Here is a 20,847-nt window from a genome sequence, read left to right as displayed (position 1 = left end):
CTCACAAGTGGATTTACACAGCAGTGCGTTTATGTGTAGATCATTGACCTATAGAAGACTAGACAAACTTCTCGATTTTACAAAACGTGCCGCCCGGCAACGCTGTAGAAAGGCAAGCGTTTTTCTGCGGCGCTTAGCAACCATTGGAACTGCTATCCGCGGGGGTTTCGCGGTGCCGTATGGAGCGAAAATGACGAGAAACTGCTCTGCGATCGGGTGTAGTAAGAGGCAGGGTGATCGGCCACGGCATGGAGATAGCTTGTCATTCCACAAGTAAGTATTTTCGAGCTTGATCGTGCATTGATTTTGTTGTATGCCGATCTGCGCCATAACTGTCAACCTGCGTATTTGCTGGTAATCGAGGTGGGGATGGAAAGTTATATCATAAATTGTTTTGCTCTGATACGCTGTGTGCTTTCCTGCTATCATCTAGGCATTTTATCACAACTGAATCCAGTTGCATCCACCTGTAGGATAACAAATATGCATGTTGGCGAGTAGGAAGATGGAATGAAGAACATCTAAGAACCAGAAGGAAAATACCTTTCAAGGACAGGCGACATCAATGTTTATCACTTCTGAAAGGCTGTCGTCCCCGCAGGGGCACCGGCTTCGGTCGGTGTAGGGGACTACGCCCCCTCGGGTCCCAGCTCCGGAAACGGGTGGACAGCGCAAGCTGTTCCTCTAAGGGCGTAGCGACCCTGCCGATACGTGAGCTCTGCTCCTTGTTCCGCCCGCTCCTCTTCCCATTACCCGTTCTCCGTCATCCGGCCCTATCACCACTCCTCATCCTCGTTTTATCGGGGTCGCCGTGCCCCCCCCCCCCCCGCCCCACGTTCCCGGGTTGATCGGATCCTGGTGGCTGAGGGCGTCGTGCGGGTCAGTCACGGCGCGTCCCAACACTCCACTTTGGCCAGAATATCCGGAGCGTGGGGGGCCCGTGGGGCCCCAGACGGGTCTAGCGGCTTGTCGCTCGCGTTGCGGTTGGGTGCTCCTTGCGGGTCTCCGCTTGGGGCGCCTGGCCGCGCGCAGCGGCTTAAGCGGGTCAAGGGGCGGCGGCACTGAACCACGGTCAGGACGGGGAGGGTCTCCCCGGTTACACCTGGCCGTGTGGGAGGCGTCGTTCGCCCCGTATAGCACCGGGGTAGCCCTGGCGGTGACCACCTCCCGAGGGAGTGTTGGGCCGTCCCCCTGTTGGGCTCCGAGGTGGGTGGGGAGCCCCGGCGCCGAATGCTTGAAAAACAATTGCATGGTTTCTCAAAACCCGACAAACACCCGGCCTCCGAAAGGAGGTCGGACAGCGCTGAGGCCCGGGTGCGAGGGGGATTCGGCGGTCTCTTGTCCTCGGATTCTGATCTTCTCCAGCGGAGATATAAAGCTTTCCACCCCGTCAGCGTTCCAACGACGCAACGGCTGTGACAAATTTGGTAGACATCACGAGGTGTGACAAGCTGAGGAATGGCAACATCGAGGTAGAGTTTGCCAGTGGTCTGGAGGCCAAGCGTGCATTAGAAGCGAAGGGATTCATTTATAGTATTCGTGATGAGAGCGGGAAACATGACAAAACCGTATATTTGATAGTACACCACACAACACAAAAAAAAATCATCTAGAGGCGTCGTAAATGTTTTGACCTCCGTGATGTAAGTGAGAGCGAAATCATCGAGGAGCTTTCGGAGTTCGGCGTAACCGCCGCGCGTAGAATCCTGGTTAGGGGAGGAGAACTGAACGCTACCAACAACATCATTCTCACTTTCAATCGTCCGGATCTACCATCAGATATTCGTGTGGGCTATACCCTCGTGAAAGTCCGTCCTTTTGTTACCGACCCAATGCGCTGTTTCCGATGTCAACGGTTCGGCCATACAAAACCCCATTTTCGCAACAATCCAGTATGCAGCAAGTGCTCATCCACCACCCACCTGAGTGACAACTGCACCGCTGACCACCCTTATTGCGTCAACTGTGGTAAGGACCAAACGCCACACACTGTGTTTGACCGTTCACGTCCAGCTTTCGTCAGAGAAAAGGAGGTACTTTCGCTAAAAGCGTCCAAAAACATATCTCTCCGAGAGGCCAGAGACCTGCATGACGCGAGTCATCCTAAGCTCGCGTATGCATCGAAAGTGAAGACTGCTTTGCCGCACAACAACGTCATCGAGCTGATGACTGTCATTCAGTTCGTGGGACTCTTGAGATTTTTTGGTCTCACCGCTGTACCATCAGCGCGTACACCGGACTCCCAGCCAGCAGTCCGGACTCCTTTCTCGCCGGCCAACGACTCTGTGGCGGATGTTGGCGTCCGGGCTAAGCCCCCTGCTCCATCCCCGGCGTCTGGCCGGTCAGCACCCTCCGTGTTGCCGACTCCCCCGGAGTCGCTGTCTCCTGCCGGAGAGGAGGGCTGGACGGTGGTCCGGCGTGGCCGTGGCCCGCGGGCTCCACCGGCCTCCACATCGGTTCCCTCGCCACCCTCGTCCGCCCCCGCTTCGCGTGCTCCGCTGCCTTCGTCACCTCCGACACCACTAACAAACGCACGCGGGTTGGCGATAGAAACGTTGGAGCGGCACGAGGCGGACAGGCGCGCCCGCGATGCCAAGCGGGCACGCCTGGCCGAACAAGAACGGGCAAAGGCGGCGAACCGTACGTCTGGGGCGGGCAAGGAGTCCGTCCCTCGCAGCGGTGCTCCATCGCCCCGAAAACCAGTTGAGCCTCCCGCCGGTCCTCAGGTGTCTGGCAGCGCCCCATCCATGGGTCCTCCCCCTCCACCACCCAGGATTGGGCACGCTGGCACAAGGCGCCCCCCAGCCGGCCCTCCGTCTCCATCCGACGAAGGAAGCCCAAGGATTCGGCCCAGAGTGGAGCACCGCTCTGCGTAATCGAGCCGTATCTCCCAGACCAAGGTGTCCGGTCCTGCAACGGGCGCAGCCCAGTTCTTTTGAACCGTGTCGCGTCTTAAAGAGTGGCTTTGACCCCTTTAGACTTCGGCCCCTTGCAGGCTTATTGACTGATATTCTGCGCGCTGTGCTGGTGAGCTAGGTGTGTAATGGCTACCCTCACTTCTTAGCTTTATGACCAGTATCTTACAGTGGAACTGCAGGGGCGTGAGAACTAGTCTACACGATCTCCGAGTCATTCTGAATGAGCGCTGTCCCGCCATCGCCTGTCTGCAGGAGACCAAAATGGCACCTGGCTCTCATTTTACTATCCCGAGCTACACCGTAATGCGTCGGGATACGCCAGCTGATCCAATTGCACATGGCGGAGTTCTTTGGGCTGTGCACCGCAGTGTCTTTGTCCAGCGCGTCGTCTTACACTCTGACCTGCAAGCTGTTGCAGCTAAGATACTTTTTGGGCGTCGTGCAATAACGGTCTGCTCGCTATACTTACCTCCTGGTATTCCATTTCCGACGGCAGAAACGAGATTTCTGGTGACCGAGCTCCCCCCGCCTCTTCTATTGCTGGGTGACTTTAATGCTCACCACACATCTTGGGGTTGCGCCCAGACCAACACTCGCGGCAGGCATTGCGAAACTTTTTTACGTGATGAATATCTCTGTCTTTTAAACACCGGGACCCGAACTCACATGACGCTGCCGTCAGGTCAGACATCGGCGCTGGGCTTGAGTTTTTCAAGCCCCCAACTGGCGGTACGCCTGACATGGTCCGTTGACAACGACTCCTTTGGCAGTGATTATTACCCCATCTGGTTGCGCTACCAGAACGGAGCAGCTCTCGGTTCCAGGCCACAACGGTGAATCTTAGAAAGGCTGACTGGGATGAATTTCAGGCACGGGTGGAAACCAGGTTGGCTTCCGTTTCGGCGGATGTGCCTGCATCGATAGAAGAACTCACCTCCACAATCTTACGATCGGCACAAGAAAGCATTCCACGTACATCTGGTGTCCCACGTCGTCCCCCTGTTCCGTGGTGGACGGACCAGTGCCGCGACGCTATACGTGCGCGTAAAAAAGCCCTGCGGGACTTTGATCGACACAGCACTACGGACAACTTAATCGCTTTTCGACGAGCTCGGGCGGCAGCCCGACGCACTATCTTGGAAGCCAAGCGTACGTCTTGGCGTTTATATGTGGGCCAGCTAAATTGCCAAACGCCGACTTCGGTGGTTTGGGCGCGGGTAAAGCGTTTAGCAGGCCAACACTCCTCATTGCCGCACCCCGTACTTCATATGAATGGCCAGGACACACTGAACCCCTCTAAGGTGGCGAACGAAATGGCTCGTGCGTTCGCGGAGCGTTGTGGGCGGACAACCGCCGCCCCTGATTTCATACGTCATCGTGCTCGTTGCGAGGCAGCCCAGATAAACTTTCGTACAGCCGAAGAATTTTCATATCACAAACCTTTCACAATGTTTGAACTGATGTCTGCCATTAGCTCTCTGCGCAGCGTGGCGGAAGGCCCGGATTTAATTCATAATGATATGCTCCGGCAACTTCCACTAACAGCAACACAAGCTATGTTGCTGGCATTCAACCAGGGAGGAGGATTCCCCACCTCTTGGCGGGAGTCGCTCATAGTTCCGTACCTGAAACCTGGCAAGAATGGGAGGAATCCATCTGACTGCCGTCCAATTGCGCTGACCTCCTCTATGTGCAAACTCCTGGAGCGGATGGTTCAGACACGGTTGTCTTGGTTTTTAGAAAGCAACAATATCTTCTCGAACGCGCAGTGTGGTTTCAGGAAAAACCGTAGCACCGTTGATCACCTTTTAGCCTTGGACTCAACTGTGCGCATTTCTTTTAGGGAAAGGCGACACGTAGGAGCTGTGTTCTTCGATATTGAAAGGGCTTACGACACCACCTGGCGATATGGCATCTTAAGGAAGCTGTTCCAGTATGGCACACGCGGAGCTATGCTTACCTTTCTTGCGAACTTTCTTGCTGACCGTTTCTTCCGCGTCCGTGTCGGTTCCGTATGCTCGAAAAGATACACACAAGAGAACGGCATACCCCAGGGCAGTATACAAGTGTTGCGTTGTTTGCCGTCATGATAAATGAGGTTGGGGACAGTCTTCCCCAGGCGATTGGTCGCTCGCTTTTTGTTGATGACCTCGCCATCCGGTGCAGCTCTGCCACAGCAGCGTCCATGTCGCGTCAGTTGCAGCTGGCTGTGACTCGCTTGGAAAGATGGAGCATGCTCAACGGGTTACGGTTTTCGACCTCGAAGACAGTTTCCGTCCACTTCTGTCGACGCTGGCGTCAGTGTCCCGACATGGTGCTTAAGCTTTATGGACAGTCGATCCCCTGCAATGCGGCGGCACGGTTTTTGGGATTACATTTTGATAAGCGTTTGACCTACAAGGAGCATCTTACCACTCTGCGTAACAAGTGTTTTAAGACACTGAACATATTGGAATGTGTGGCACGAACATCATACGGAGCAGATCGGAAAACACTTTTATTATTATTCCGTTCACTGATTCGCCCCAAACTAGACTATGCTTGTTTTGTATGTGATGGCGCCTCTGAGTCCGTAAAACGTACAGTGAATGCGGTCCATCATGCTGCGTTGAGAATCATTACTGGTGCATTTCGTACGTCTCCGACAGCCAGCTTGCTTGTGGAAGCCAGCGAACCTTCGCTGGCTGCCCGAAGACAGTTGTTGGGCATGCGGTACGCTTGTAAGCTCGCGCAATTCCCGAACCACCCAACACATGACGCTGTGTTCTCACGCCACATATCCAATGCTTTTCAGTCCGAACAAGGCGCCGTTCTGTGTGCGTGTTCGTAATGTTCTTCTTGAGAGTGGCTTAAGTTTTCGGGGTGTGGCACGCCCACGAGCCTGCCGACCGCTCCGTGGGTGATGGTATCGCCAACTGTCGACGTCTCATTGTCGGAGGATCAGAAGCAAAATATGATTCCGTACGTTGCCAGATCAACAGCTTTGAAGCATATCGAAACATATCGGGGGTTCACAATTACGTATACAGACGGCTCGAAAACGCATACGGGTGTTGGTTCCGCTTTTGTGTGTGGTCCCGATACGCGATCATTTACACTGCCAGCCCACGCGTCCGTGTATACTGCAGAGCTTGTGGCCATAATTAAGGCTCTTTGCTTTATAGAGGTGGGCGAAGACAGTCTGCACGTGATTTTAACGGATTCGCTAAGTGCCCTTCCGGCACTAAGGCGCTTTAACCCGGTAAATCCCCTTATACAGGATATTTTACTGCGTCTCGACTCTCTGTACCGGGCTGGCAAGACCTTAGTACTTTGCTGGATTCCGAGCCACGTTGGCATTGCGGGAAATGAGCTGGCTGACTCTGCTGCAAAGCGTGCTACTCGTCGTCCCTGTCGCAGAGCGTTTCCGATACCCGCCACAGACCTGTACTCAGCCATCTCTTCCTTTTTGCGCGGGGAATGGCAGAACACATGCGATACGATGGGCACCACTAAACTGAAAAAACATCAAGCCGGTTGTTCAGGAATGGCAGCCATCCTATCGAAAGTCGAGACGGGAGGAAGTAATCCTGTGTCGCTTGCGGATTGGCCATACTTATGCTGCACATCGATACCTACTATGTCACGACAAACTACCACGATGTCGCCACTGCAACACCACGCTCACAGTGGAACATGTGCTCATATGCTGTCCCATACTACGCGACGAGCGTCTGAGGTTCTTCGGCCCCGGCGGCGCGTCCCTGACCGCTCTCCGATTTACTAGGTGACGGCTCACCACATATTGAACATACCCTCAGGTTCGTATCGCATGTTAAGTTCTGCACTTTATATACACCTGCCTGAATAGTTTATACCGTGTTTAGGAAGTTTTTAAGCTGCCGAAAGCTTCGTATCAATGACGCGTTCCTGACACAACTCAGCCATTTTCATTTCCGAGTGATATATATATATATATATATATATATATATATATATATATATGTGTGTGTGTATATGTATATATTTGGTCACTTATCGCCGTAGGCTGTAATTTAGCTGTTATGGGCGCAAAATGACCACAGTAGTCGACGCGCCCTAAAACTCCTATCAACAACAACAACGAAGGCTGTCGTGTGCTATTCAACACTGATGGGGTGCTGGTACGGCATTGATATTGCGTTTGCTTCCTTTGAAGTGGAAAATGGCACTTCAGCATGTATTTGCGTGGTTAATAGAGCTCATGAGACAAGACTAAGCTGGCCAAGACTAGACGCAAATTAGACAGTGAAAACCACTCCTTGTCATGTGATTTTAGGATAACGACAGAGTCAAACGAGTGTCTTGAAACAGCTGGATGTTTTAGCTCTTTGCACACCAAGAAAACCTGGTAATGGTTAAAATGGTATCAAATGCAACATTTTGTGATCCAGTTCAAGCTCAGCTAACAACTGAACTTGTGTATACTTCATAGGGCCCAGAATTTAGGCTTTGATTTGAACCCTCACAGTAAAAAATTGTGTACAAAAACCTAAAAAAATTGTATTGCTGGTTTGGGCCTTGCACACTGCTTGCAGCACCACAGATTTGTTGGAATGACTGATTGACAGGTATGTGACAATTTGTTTTTTATTGTCATCATATTGTATATAGAGCTAAATGAAGGTGCAAGAGATGTTCACAAATGTCCTGTGCATCTGCTGACAACAAAATTGTATGACTTTCATACTAGATTCTGTTGATTGAGGCTGTGCTGGGAAGTGAGAGGCCCACACCAGTGATACCCAAATTTCAACTTTCCAGACACAGTCTAAGTGCGCAAATTCACATGGAACTTATTATCAAGTTGCCTCGCTATTGTCTGAAGGGAATATATAATTAAATTCCAGCTTGCAGCCCACTTACAACCACAAATTTTCTTTGGAGCACAAAGACACAACCGGACATAACCCCATCTAAGGGACATGTTCTGTGTCATGGAATATGAATGGCACCTAACTACCACTCCAACTCATAAGACATCTGCAAATTGTGATGGTGCCATGGTGACAATTGTGGTAACAACATAAATGTGGCAGATTGTGGTATGGTGACAATTGTGATGCATGATATGCATTTGTTACCTAATGCAGGGCAGCATTAAGATCATTAAGGTGACATGGTCATAATGTGGATCACAGCTCTGTTGGGCATAATGCTTGCAAAATGTGGACCAGATTGAATCAGGCTGGGGTGAAAAGTCCTGTGGAAGGTGCATGAGGTGCATTTTGAAGATGCATTTTTTGTTTCTGTTCCAGGTACCCCATCATGACCTGAACCTGCTGAGGAAGTGGATCACTGCCAAAAGACATCAGGGACAAAAGCAAAGGGCAAGGAAGCCCTCTCAGAGTGCACTTATATGCAGTGATCACTTCGTGGAGGCTGATTTTGAACCATACCTTGAACGCAGAATGCTGCGTGAGGGAAGCATCCCATCATGGTTCATGTTCCCCGAGCAGACAAAACCAGTGGCACAAAAAATCCCCAAAAGCCTGTCAGCCCATGCACAACTCCACCCAAGCCAAGCATGTCAGGCGCTGGCTTCTCGGGCAGTCACACCAGCCCTCTCCAGAGGAGACACAGGTGCAGCCTGCCCCAGAGGATGTGCTGCTGCAGCCAGTTCCAGAGGAGGCACTGCTACAGCCTGCCTCAAAGCTGCAACAGTTTCAGCTTGCACCAGAGCAGCGACTGCCACAGGACACCCCAGTGAAGCTCCAACACCACCCAGGTGGCTCAGAGCATAGCTAGAGTGCAAGTGCAATAAGTCGACACATTTCCAGTCCGCTGAAAAAGATGGCTGCAAGGGTTCGAAAATTGCGCTACGAGCAGAAGGAGCTGCGACAGAAGCTGCAGAGGCGCGACAGGCGGTTCAAGTGCCTCAAAAGTACCCTGGATGCCCTCAAAGAAAGCCGGATCGTCGATGCCGAGCTTCTCGAGGTGATCTGATCTCGATTTGAAAACCCAATGGTGTCAGCGCTTTTCACCAACGAAGCTGTCAATGGTGGCAGGAAGAAGCGAAGTGGCCAGAGGTATTCAGAAGAAATCAAGAAGCTCTGCCTCACCTTCCACTACTATTCCCCGAGAGCATATAGGTTCCTCTCAAAGAACTTCTCTCCGCCGGGTGCAACATCGCTACGAGAGTGGACGAGAAGCATCAGCTGTTAGGTGGGCGTCCTCCACGAAATGCTACAGACGCTGTGCTGTGAAGTGACAGCCAAGAAAATCGACCCCAACTGCTGCTTGATGGTTGATGAGACGGCGATCCGGAAGGCGAAGGTGTACTCGCAACCCAAAGACAAATTCGTTGGTCATGTTGCTGCGGGTGCAGGGGACGTGGAGGACACAAGACTGGCAACAAATGCCCTAGTGTTCATGGCCGTTGGTCTCAAAGGTGTGTGGCGCCATCCTGTCGCCTACTTTCTCACAGACCACATTTCAAGTGAGACTCGGACAGAACTGGCCAAGACTGTCCTGTGTGCTTTGAGCGATGCAGGACTGAAGGTGCGAGCGTTCGTGGCTGATGGACTCCAAGCCAACCTGTCCATGTTCAGCCACTTGGGCATTCAGAACCTGCAGCCAAAACAACTTCAGTTTTCCATTGTTCCTAACTACTTCCCGCATCCTGCAACCAACCAGCAGGTGTATGTTCTGCTGGATGTGGTGCACATGCTGAAACTGCTGCGAGGCCTCCTTGGTGAATACAAGAGCCTTCAACTGGATGGTGAAGAGGCATCCTGGAAGTATATTCAGGTAAGAGTATGCCAAATTTAATAGTAGTAGTAATGATTTAGTAGTAAATGATTTAGTGGTAATTCAGTCCCAGCAAAACCAAGTATAATGCTAAAAGACTACTTTTTACTTAAGTATCACTCTGTTTTTCTGCATACATCTATCCCATCATCTGTGTAGTTCGCGTCTAGATGCATGGGTAGAGACTTGAGAGAGACTTAACTTAATCTGAGAGCACGGCGATACTCTTGCACTAATGACTGAACCTGTTCAGCTTGTTTTCAGCATTCTGCAGCCAAGGTGAAATAACGATTGTGGATATATTCACAGGCGTTTACGACCTGCAGCGCAGTGAGGGTATCCGGGCGGCCAACAATTCTCTCGCCTGCACGTCCAGTGCGAAAAGAACAAAATGAAAGTTAAGATTGCTGCCCAGCTGTTCAGCAGCTCGGTGGGCAAAGCTCTGCTGTACCTAGAAGAGTCGGGCCACCATGAGTTCATCGGAGCGGGGGTAACGGCGTACGTCATCCTGCTTGTTGATCAGACATTCGACTACCTCAACAGCAGCAACCCCTATGGGAAGGGCTTCAAGACTCCTGTAACTGCCAACAACTTAATGTAAGTTAAAGTAATTAACATTAAGAACAACCTGATAAATCAAAAGTGTGTTTTCTTTCCCCTAAGGAAATATATTGGGATTGCCAAATACCAGCCATCACATACACAGCATCAACAATCATGCTAGTGAAATGTTCTTTGAAAATGGCATTGGCATATGGCGTGATGTGCTTTTGCGTTTGATCGCCTGTTATCCCCATAGGCAGATCAAGCGATAGGAGCAAAATGTCCCAAAGTGAAACGTGGGGCAAAAGTATGCATTATTTCCCTACAGCTGGCCACTTATGTCTTATGCTCCCCCACCCCCACCCCATCCCCCACCTTCCAATCACCAGGTGAAATTGGCCATTCAGGCATGTATGGGCAATCCCCACCGGTCGCCGGTCAAGAACGCGTGGACTGCCCGCTCCCCCGCAAACAAAATGGAACGACTGGGCGACCTCTGGTTATCAGCAATTCATTTTGAACATTATGTTGTGAGGGCGGTTTGTGGACGACCAATTGCCTCAGTAAAGGCTATAGATGTCGCTGTTATTCCTTTTTGAGTGTTCTGACCGATAATCATTTCCGTTAGGCTCCGACGTGAGTTTCTGGCCGACTTCAGTTCCGTGCTGTTCCGGCTGCAGACAGCATCAGGCGAACCGGTACTGCAGACGGGACGCTTCACCCCGGTCCCGGGTCTCTGTCTCGCGACGCAGACCGTCATGGACGTCAGTGAGGCTAGAGGAGGAGGAGGGGTTCGTCTATGTACTGCTGGAGGAGGGGTTCATCTATGTACTGCCATACAGGATGTCCCAAGACCATCTAGAGCTGCTGTTCGGCCGGATCCGACGTATGGGCGGCTTTAACAACAACCCAAACGTGGCCCAACTGCAACATGCCATGCGCAGACTCATACTGCACAACTTCATATCGCCATCTGCCACCGGGAGCTGCACGTCACGGGATGACGGTGACGACGACCTGTTTCAGATCCGTCGTCCAAAACGGCAGCGGCCGACGCTCAGCGAGAGTGGCCCCATGCCGGCGGTCGTGCAGCATCTCCTCACGACGGAGGACACCGGCTCGGGGTTCGTTGACAACTGTGTTGGCCACATTTCCGGCTATGTGTACCCCAAGCTGGTGGAAACGGGCGCGATCGGGTGTGGCGAGTGCATTGGTGCACTTCTGTGCAACGAGGACGACCCTCCGTCGCATGAGGTGATGGGTCTCGTTAAAGTGCGGGACAACGGCGGGCTGCTCATCGCGTCAGCGTCGACGTACGCGATCGTTACGGCAGCTGAGCGGCATTTGACCGCTTTGCATAAGTGTGGTAAGATGGACCGAGCGAAACTGTCACTGAGTATCCAGTGCAGTGTCCTGGCGCAGCTAATGACTGAATGCAGCCACGAACTGTTCCCCGATGTGCAAGACGACATGTTCGAGCCGCGAGCGGATGAGTGCCATGCTGTGGTAATGGTAAAACGGATCGTGGCCAGGTATCTGCGTGTCCGCCTCCACGCCTATGGACAAAATGCTGCAGTGAGTGGAATGCTCCGTACCCATTTGAGGCACAACCTGTACAAGCAGGTGCTCTTTGCACACCAGTAGTCAAATACATCAGTAAATATATTTGCTGGTGACCGCAAGTAGATTCACCAGTTACGTAGTTTTGGGGCTGTAAGGTACGTGGACACGCAAGTCTTGTGCATTAGCATTGTTGTACGGTGTACATACTCTGAACAACATAATATACTATGCGTAGTTTTGGGGCTGTAATGGATGTCGACGCGTAAGTCCTGTGCGTTAACGTCAATAGCACGGCGTGCATATTCGGAATAACATGATACACTATGCGCATATATCGGTGGCCTACACAGCTCGCAGGAGTACCGAGCCGATGGTGCTGGACATAGCTTGTATTCTTGTAACGTACCGAACCGAGACATGAGCTGTGGTCTTATCTGAGTGTGGATGGGGACAGACCTATTCTCTCACGCAGGTGAACAGCATGCATGCAGTGCATACAAAGGGATAACCATGGCCTGAACTCTAGGAAGAACTCGGTTACTTCGCCCATAAACAACGACGTAAGAATGTCCTCCGTCTCCCAACAGGCTGATGCGAATGATGGCATTGGCGTCAGTCGAAGTGCCGCCAGCGAAAAGTCGTGCTTTCCAACGATTTTGGGTCATCTATCCGACCTGGGAGAACCCAACTGTCGAATACATTTAAAACTGGATACAGTTGGCTAACATTCATGACAATTATCTTGCTCGGCTTTGCTTCTGACTATCTCAAGCCGAAGCCACAAGCCAGGAGAGGGTGATGCGAGTGGCTCGGCCCCTCTGCCCGCTGGAATGTTGCAAAGGACCACATCCGGATGAGGGTTAAGAACAACTGTTTCCAGCGTTATCGCTATGGCATCTTTTGTCTTAGAAGGACCATCTGTTTTCTTCTGAGACCAGATATTACCCTGCTCCCCCCCCCCCCCCCCCCACACACACACTTCTGCTACGACGCAAAATTGCAGAATCGGCATGCCTAGATCAGTCTGTCAAGCCGCTACCCATGCCCTTGGAGCGACCTTTGCTGTGCCGTATTGCGTAAAATTGACGTCTTAAGCAGCCCCAGAATTTTCAAGGCCCTCGCTCCCATCATTTCCCAATCACACGCCTCCGAATGTCGGCCATGCGCCATAGGATTATCATTGCGAAGCTAACTCTTGCCCCTCCCCGCGTGGTGGCGCTAGTGTCGCAAAACGGGAACAACCGGCCGGTCGCCGCGCCAATGGGAGTAGGCTATTTAGACTTGTATAGGCCGATGGTGTAGATCAACTCAGATCTGAGTCGGTTTACACAGGAGTGGCATTCTGTGTAAATCCACTTCGTAGTGGATTTAAGCAGAGGAACTGTTCTGTGTATATGTACTCATGAGTTGATTTACACGCGTCCAAAGCGCAAAAGCGATGTTGCGGTACATATGGCACACTGCTCGGAAGATTGACTGTTAGCAAGGTTTGACTGCTGGATGCGTGTCGCGAACGTAAGCGTAAGCACTTTCGGGTTGGGCGGCGGTCGTCGCGGGCGGGGCATTTTTGGGGCATGGGTCAGTGTCAAAAAAGAACGCAACTGTCTGAAAACGGTATCAAAAAACGGGCACTCTTAAAAGTAGCTCTAGTTGTGTTTTTAAGATAAACAAAATTTTAGATTTAAGTTTTTTCTGCTACTGACGTATGTTACGTTGCTCATCGCCCTGTCGGCGGCGCACTTACCAAGTCAGAGGAAAGGTGTGGATGCCAGCTATGTCGGGCCGGATTGTTGTTTTAGGAGGAAATAATCCTTCTGTCCCTGTTACATTTACATCCAGGCCCCTATCACACAGCAGCTGGATGTCCCAGACGGCGTGGCTGAGAACATAAGTTGGGGCAATGGGTAAACAGGAAGTCATTACATTCAGATAAACTGTGCGCATTACGTTGTTTTCGTGAATCTTATGAATTTTTTTCCTCAAAGCTGGGTAATGCGGCTAGGGTCCCATCCAACTGAATAGAAAATCGCACCTCTGATCGCAAGCTCATTAGGTTCGTAGTTCGTATCTAGGCCAATAGAAACTGGTGGGTATCACATTGTCCCAGCATCTGAGATGAGAAAGATACTACTTTGGCTGGCTAGTAGCTGCTCTGCCATGTGCCAGATGTTGGATTTCATTTTATTAGAGCGGGCTGCATGAGTTTCATTCATAACTTTGGTATGCTGTGCCCTGGGGTATTATGCTACAGGTGCACAATGTTTTAGGTGTCAGTTTCTATCACCCATAATTGAGGCACCCTTGTAAGTAGAATGTTGATATAAGCAGCTTTTTGTGTCTTAACTTCAAAAAGTACAGATGGTGTGAGCATACAATTAGGAAGGAAATGCTTAGAAAGCCCAAAGCATTCAGGGCTACAAGCTACTAATTGTCAAAGGCCTCAGGCCATCACTGAGATTAGTTAGTGCATGGTATGTATTGTCATCTGCTTCTCTTCTCATTACAATCCTTAGTTTTGAAATGTTTGTTCTCTTTCCCTAAAAAGCCAAAACCAAATTTCCAACATAACCCATTTATTGTATTATTCTAGAGTTTATTTTGGAAAATTCAGTGCATGGAACCACTAGTAGCTCTATATTGTATTAGTGAATGCTGTTAGGATATATGTATGCTGTAGCTACACATCATTGACATTTGATTTGTGTCATGCTTGAATGAAAGAGATGGTAAGTGTCCATGGGTGTTTCAGGCACTGAGCTTCACATTATTTGAGGCTGGAGCCATGAAGTTCAAAGTCAATGCCAAATTACTCCCTGTGAAGGCATGCTACTTCTTCTTTTTTGGAGGTGAGTACAAACATGCAAATTGTGTTGATCTTTCAATTGGCTAGGAAACCCCTGTTAATGGTCTTGCCTAAGGTGTTGTGAACAAATGATGTAGAAGACATTGTTAATGAATGATGTTGTTTCTGCCATTGAAGCAGGTGGTAAATGATTACTCTATAGTTGCTCTAACTCATATATATCCACTTATGGTGTGCATAGTAGTGGCTATTTTGCTTTGGCTTAGTGTCATTGACCACATTTCTCAGTAAAAGTGAGCAAAGCTTAGTTCAGTGCAGTGTCAGATATGTGCACTGCTATACAATACCTCAGGAAATACAAGATCATGTTACTCCGCAGACATGTTAGCTGTAAGTATAGCTGGTACAGTTGGAAGCAGTTTTTGTCTGTCGCCTAGCTGTCACTGATTGAGTATGTGTGTATGCTTCAGCTGACCAGCATTGCACCATCACCCCTCAGGTGTGGCACCAATACTGCCATTCCTGCCAGTGTATGCACACCAGCTGGGTGTGTCAGAGGTGGGTGTGGGCACCATCTACCTGGCACTGCCCGTGCTGGCTTCGCTGATGCGGCCGCTGGTGGGCGGGCTGGCCGATGCCACACACCGACACAAGCTGGTGTTCCTGCTGCTGCTGACCGTGACAACGGTCGGCTACGCGGCGCTGCACTTTCTGCCGCCGCTGCCGGCTGCGCCGTCGGCCCTCTCAGCTGATGTGCAGCTGGACTGCGGCGGCCAGACGTTCGTGCGCGTGTGCGCTGGGCAGCACCCCTCCTGCCACGCCCAGCAACTCGCGGCCGCCGCGCACAACGCCACCGCCTTGTGCCAGCTACAGTGCGACCAGTGGCCCGACTGCGGCTCGGCCTGGTGCCGCTCGGCGTCCGTGGCGCCGCCGCCGCTGCAACTGCAGCTGGACCTGAATGGCGCCGACCTGGAGGGCCGCTGCCTCTTCCTGCCGGTGTGGAACGTGTCGGGTGGCGAGGGGCCTCACAGCCGTCCGACCTGCCGCAGTGCTCAGACAGTCAGCTGTCGCCTCAGCTGCGACGACGCGACGCTCATGAAGGCGCTTGACGCCAAAGCGGTCGACACGGGCGCCTACTATCGCACCAGCCAGTTCTGGTTGATGGTCTTGTTCCTGGTGCTGGCATGGGTGGGCACCTCGCTGAGCGTGCCGCTGGCGGACTCCATCGCCTTCAAGCTGCTCGGTTGGTACGGGCGGTCGAACCTGACTGTAGCTTTGCTCAGCACTGTAGTAGATGCCAGGCCCCACTCCACTACCTTTACATCGAGCAGTAGCAGACTGTAGCAAACGCGAAGCTCAGCCCCACTGTCGGTGGCTGTCATTAGCTCAAGTACCACTGGTATTAAAGTAAATCGTGTTGCTCTTGTTTGTGACGTGGATGTGGTTTTCCAATGGTTCCCTGTGATGATCACAAGGTGCTGTTGCCTGAGCGAGCGGCTTGGCGTGCTGAGGCCGAGAACATGTGCGTGGCTTACCGGGGCCGTGTGTGTCCGTCTGCCGCTGCGACCGCCGCGCTCTCGTACGCCGCAGACGATCCGGCTCGGTACGGCTACCAGCGCGTCTGGGGATCGATCGGCTGGGGTGCCTTCAGCTTCCTGTCTGGCTACCTGGTGGACGTGGCCAGCGCGGGCCGCCACGCCAAGGACTACTCCCACGCCTTCTACCTGCTCGTCGGACTCATGGTGCGTGCGACGCGCTCGGCGGGTGGTGTTGGCCGCGCGCAAGCGGTGGCGGTGGTCGGAGGTGTCAGCCAGACGCCAGACGGCCCCGGGTCAGTTTGGCTGGGACGGTGGATAAGGTAGGCAGATGCCGCGTTTGGTGGCACATCTTGCGTCTTTTATTTTGACTCAATCGGTCTAAAACCTGAAGACCTGGTCGTGTTCTGTAAGCTGTCGGGCAATGTCAAAACGACGCGTTACACCTTTTCCGACAATGGGAGAGCGTGGTTTGGTATTTGAACTCAATAACCATTCTTCATATCAAGACTTTCGATGCCTCATGTTTGGCCTGCTTTTCGAACATTGTGTTGCCTATCGAACCAGGTAATTGGTGATGACCTGCGTACGACGGGCCAACATCAATCCTTGGCTTGTACGTTGACACTTGTAGCTTCATGAACGGTTGCTCTGAAGTGAAGACGTACTCCGGCGCCTGGCTGGCATGCCGCACGTGGCCCGTCCGCCTCTGGAAGCCATGTCACACGTGGCCCGTCCGCCTCTGGAAGCCATGTCACACGTGGCCCGTCTGCCTCTGGAAGCCATGTCACACGTGGCCCGTCTGCCTCTGGAAGCCATGTCACACGTGGCCCGTCCGCCTCTGGAAGCCATGTCACACGTGGCCCGTCCGCCTCTGGAAGCCATGTCACACGTGGCCCGTCCGCCTCTGGAAGCCATGTCACACGTGGCCCGTCCGCCTCTGGAAGCCATGTCACACGTGGCCCGTCCGCCTCTGGAAGCCATGTCACACGTGGCCCGTCCGCCTCTGGAAGCCATGTCACACGTGGCCCGTCTGCCTCTGGAAGCGATGTCACACGTGGCCCGGGTGCCTCTGGAAGCCATGTCACACGTGGCCCGGGTGCCGCTGGGAGCCATATCACAGGTGGCCCGGGTGCGGCTAAGAGCCATATCACACGTGGCCCGGGTGCGGCTGAGGGCCATATCACAGGTGGCCCGGGTGCCGCTGGGAGCCATATCACAGGTGGCCCGGGTGCCGCTGGGAGCCATATCACAGGTGGCCCGGGTGCCGCTGGGAGCCATATCACAGGTGGCCCGGGTGCGGCTAAGAGCCATATCACACGTGGCCCGGGTGCGGCTGAGGGCCATATCACTGGTGGCCCGGGTGCGGCTAAGAGCCATATCACACGTGGCCCGGGTGCGCCTGAGGGCCATATCACTGGTGGCCCGGGTGCGGCTGAGGGCCATATCACAGGTGGCCCGGGTGCGGCTGAGGGCCATATCACGGGCGGCCCGGGTGCAGCTGAGGCCCATATCACAGGTGGCCCGGGTGCGGCTGAGGGCCATATCACAGGTGGCCCGGGTGCCGCTGGGAGCCATATCACACGTGGCCCGGGTGCGGCTGGTGTCACGCTGCCACTCTCGGTCGTGCTGCCAGGTGCTGAACATCATAGTGTGCACGCGGCTGCGGGTGTCGTCTCTGAAGGAGGCGCGGCCCAAGTTCCGGGCAGGACTAGGGGCGCTGCTGCGACGGCCACGTGTCCTCCTCTTCCTGCTCAGCTGCTGCGTCGTCGGCACCATGACCGGCGTCCTCTGGACATTCTTCTTCCTGTGAGCAGAATGCCTAATTGGTTCAGCCGCGGGAATGGAATGAGGGAGTTGGGCTTGAGCTTTTGCGTGACTGTTGGCTCTAGTGCGGGGAGCCTGCCAGCGGTCTTGGGCTTGTGACTGAACTGTCGGCCGTTGTTCGGACGTGAGACGCTTCCATGTATGCACACTGGGCCTGGAGGGATGTGTTTGAATAGAGCGGGATGCTGGGCTTGCGACGCGCTCCTGGAGGCTTGTATTCGAATAGGATGAGGTCTAGGCTTGAGACGCGTAATCGGTGGCCGGTGTCAGTTTGTTTCCTCGGGTACTTCTTACTGGACGGTGTTGTGGGCGATTGACGACAGTGACCCAAGCAGTAACAAGCGTCGCAGTATTTTGAGCCACTGTTTGGCTGGACTCCAGCTGCAGTTGATCTGTTGTTCCGTCCCCGTCCAGCCATCTGCAGGACGTGGCCCTGGCGTGGGATTGTTCGGCTTACGAGTGGATCAGCATCATCTCCGGAGGTACCCTGCTGGTGCAATGCTTCTTCGGAGAGGTGCCCTTCTTCTTCATATCGGGTGAGGCGTCTGCTCGTTACGACTGGGGAGGTTCCTAAAATTATCGGTCAGAGTTATTATATAAGAGTAGTGCTTAAACACTGTCGAAGCATGAGCATGTATATCTCATTCGAAGCTCACGAGATGAACACGACTGACATGGAACATAGACGCTGATACCCGAGGCATGAATGCTTTGAAGATGTGTGGTCCCTTTTTCGTATGTGTTAGTGCCAGGATCGGTGAAAACGAGGTGCCCGCTTTCCGTTTACCAAGACCATATCATGTTCAATTGCTGGCAATTGATACGGCATGCTGTTAAAGCTGGCGGGTAATTGTAGCGACACTCAAAGGTACGCATTACACGAGTGACGAGAAGCAAACTAGTCGTCCTTTGCGGTGCGCAGCGTTTTCCAGTTGGTTCTTTGTATTGATCCGCCATCGACTTCTTGTTCAGTTTTGTGTCTCGCGGTCAGTTAGCGTGTGCCATCGTGCTCAGTCATGACCTTGTGACTAGTGTAGCAACGAGCGGTTTGTAGCAGTTATTGCACTCTTAATGGGGTTTTAATACTGACGTGGCCGCGCTCGGCCTGCACAGTACGTCTGCGATCAGTGCCTTGAACGTTGAAAAGCGCGCTCGACAGAAATTTTACGTGGATCTTGCAAACATCGCACATGCTGAAATCCCGGCCTATGTTCAGCCACAGGCACGTCGGGGGCGGACAAGCGTGGCTCATTGTGACTGCTGCCCCGGACTTTTGCTATGCGTGCACTGTATAACGGGGTGGTGATGCCGTGTGCGCATCTACTGTCCGAGCTGCGCTACTGCACAGGCGCCCGCGTGTCTTCGACGTCGGGCGTCGACGGCCGCTGCAGGTGGGACCCATTGTCATTGTCAGCGTATCGCTCTCTCACACTGCTCTGTCCCTCTCCCAGGCTGGATCATTGGAAAACTGGGTCACGTTCACACGCAAACGGTGGTGCTGCTGGCGTTCGGCGTGCGCTTCCTGCTGTACTCGCTGCTGCGCAACCCCTGGCTGGTGTTGCCCGTGGAGCTACTGAACGGACTGACGTTCGGCCTGTTCTACGCCAACATGGTGGCGTACGCCGGCGTGATCGCACCGCCAGGTGGGTGGGCACCGGCCGGACGGTGTCGGCCCGCGCCGCCGCTGCCGCCGCTGCTGTCGCCGGGGGTCGCCGCACGGCGTGCGCTGTATGGCGCCACAGCGCGCCGGGCACCTGGCCGTTCCGCGCGTCGTGTCTGGCCACCGACGGATCACTGTGTTCAGCGCCCGCGCTAACTCGTGCTTGTTGCGTGAGCTCTTATCCTACCATCCCAGCGTGAAATGTCCGGTCACCAACATCATTATGTGGTAAAAACTCGATGTGCCGTAATGCTCGGTACCGGCCGTCCTGCCCTCTGACGTCACCTGACACCACCTGACATTTAGCGCGGTTGCTGCCGCCAGTTGGAGGCCACCTCAGTCAGGGACAGGGAGTGAGCGTCTTAAGCGAAACGAACTCACCCCGCCACGGGTGTGTGAATCGGAAGGCAGGCGATCTACCCAACGGAGCTAGCCGCCAGCCGGCACTGACCGGTTGGCCGTGACCCGTTGGTGTCGTGAGCGCTGCGGGCGCGGCCGGCCGCCACTGGGCGGCGCTTGACCGGCGTTGGTGTTGTAGGCATGACGGCCACGCTGCAAGGCCTGGTGGGCGCGTCGTTCGAGTGCGTGGGGGTGGCCATCGGCAGCGGCACTGGTGGGCTCCTCTACTACGCGGTCGGCGGAGCTCGCATGTTCCAGGTACTGTGGTTTCACCCGCCTTGCCGCTGGTCGGCCAGCCAGCTGGCTGCTTCGTCGCACAGGGGTGCTTTCAGCAGTGTGGTTGTAGCAAATTAATTATATCTATCGTAAATAATCAATGTCGTTAATGTGCTTCAAGGTCACAATCCCACTCATATTTACAGTTGTCAGTAGCCGTACATAATCAAGATGCATTTACAGGGTTGGCAGAAAGTGACTGGAAAGTTCTTGCCAATCGGCTTGTACCGGTTAAAACCAGCTAGCGGAAGCTATCAATAAAATCATCCGGCAAAAATAGCGGAATATGCTCAAGGCTTTGATAATGTTACTTGGTCACATCGCACTGTACCAACCCTGTATTGGAATTTCGATGACGACACCAGTGGTGGTTTGGTGTTTGACGCCAGCGTGTACCAAGTAAGCGGGCGTACTGCGCCTGGTGTTGACGTGTCTGGGGTGACACGCAGAGGTCAGCGGTTAGAACCTGAGCGGCGCGTGAGCTGCCGCACTAAGAGCCGTCACCGTCGGACGCGATGGTGCTTAGGTTATGGTTCATTAACTGGCTGTACCTCA

The 20,847-nt window shown here is 53.3% G+C and overlaps 1 protein-coding gene across 1 annotated transcript; it reads left to right on the top strand.

Annotated features, from left to right (window-relative positions):
* Positions 1-13,758: 13,758 nt before the first annotated feature.
* Positions 13,759-20,228, top strand: LOC119091328 (major facilitator superfamily domain-containing protein 6-B; the record flags this gene model as incomplete). Its single annotated transcript, XM_037214048.1, is given in 8 exon segments — positions 13,759-13,845; positions 14,542-14,638; positions 15,095-15,838; positions 16,186-16,337; positions 17,767-17,939; positions 18,372-18,493; positions 19,409-19,600; positions 20,156-20,228. Coding segments are annotated over 7 exon segments (1,520 nt in total), but the record flags the coding sequence as incomplete, so codon positions are not given.
* Between the last annotated feature and the right edge of the window lie 619 nt (positions 20,229-20,847).

Source organism: Pollicipes pollicipes, unplaced genomic scaffold (genome assembly GCF_011947565.3).
Source record: "Pollicipes pollicipes isolate AB1234 unplaced genomic scaffold, Ppol_2.1 Scaffold_3447;HRSCAF=4054_pilon_pilon_pilon, whole genome shotgun sequence".
NCBI lineage: Eukaryota > Metazoa > Arthropoda > Thecostraca > Pollicipedomorpha > Pollicipedidae > Pollicipes > Pollicipes pollicipes.
The sequence above is the reverse complement of the archived record's forward strand: the minus strand, read 5'-3'. Positions and strand labels throughout refer to the sequence as shown.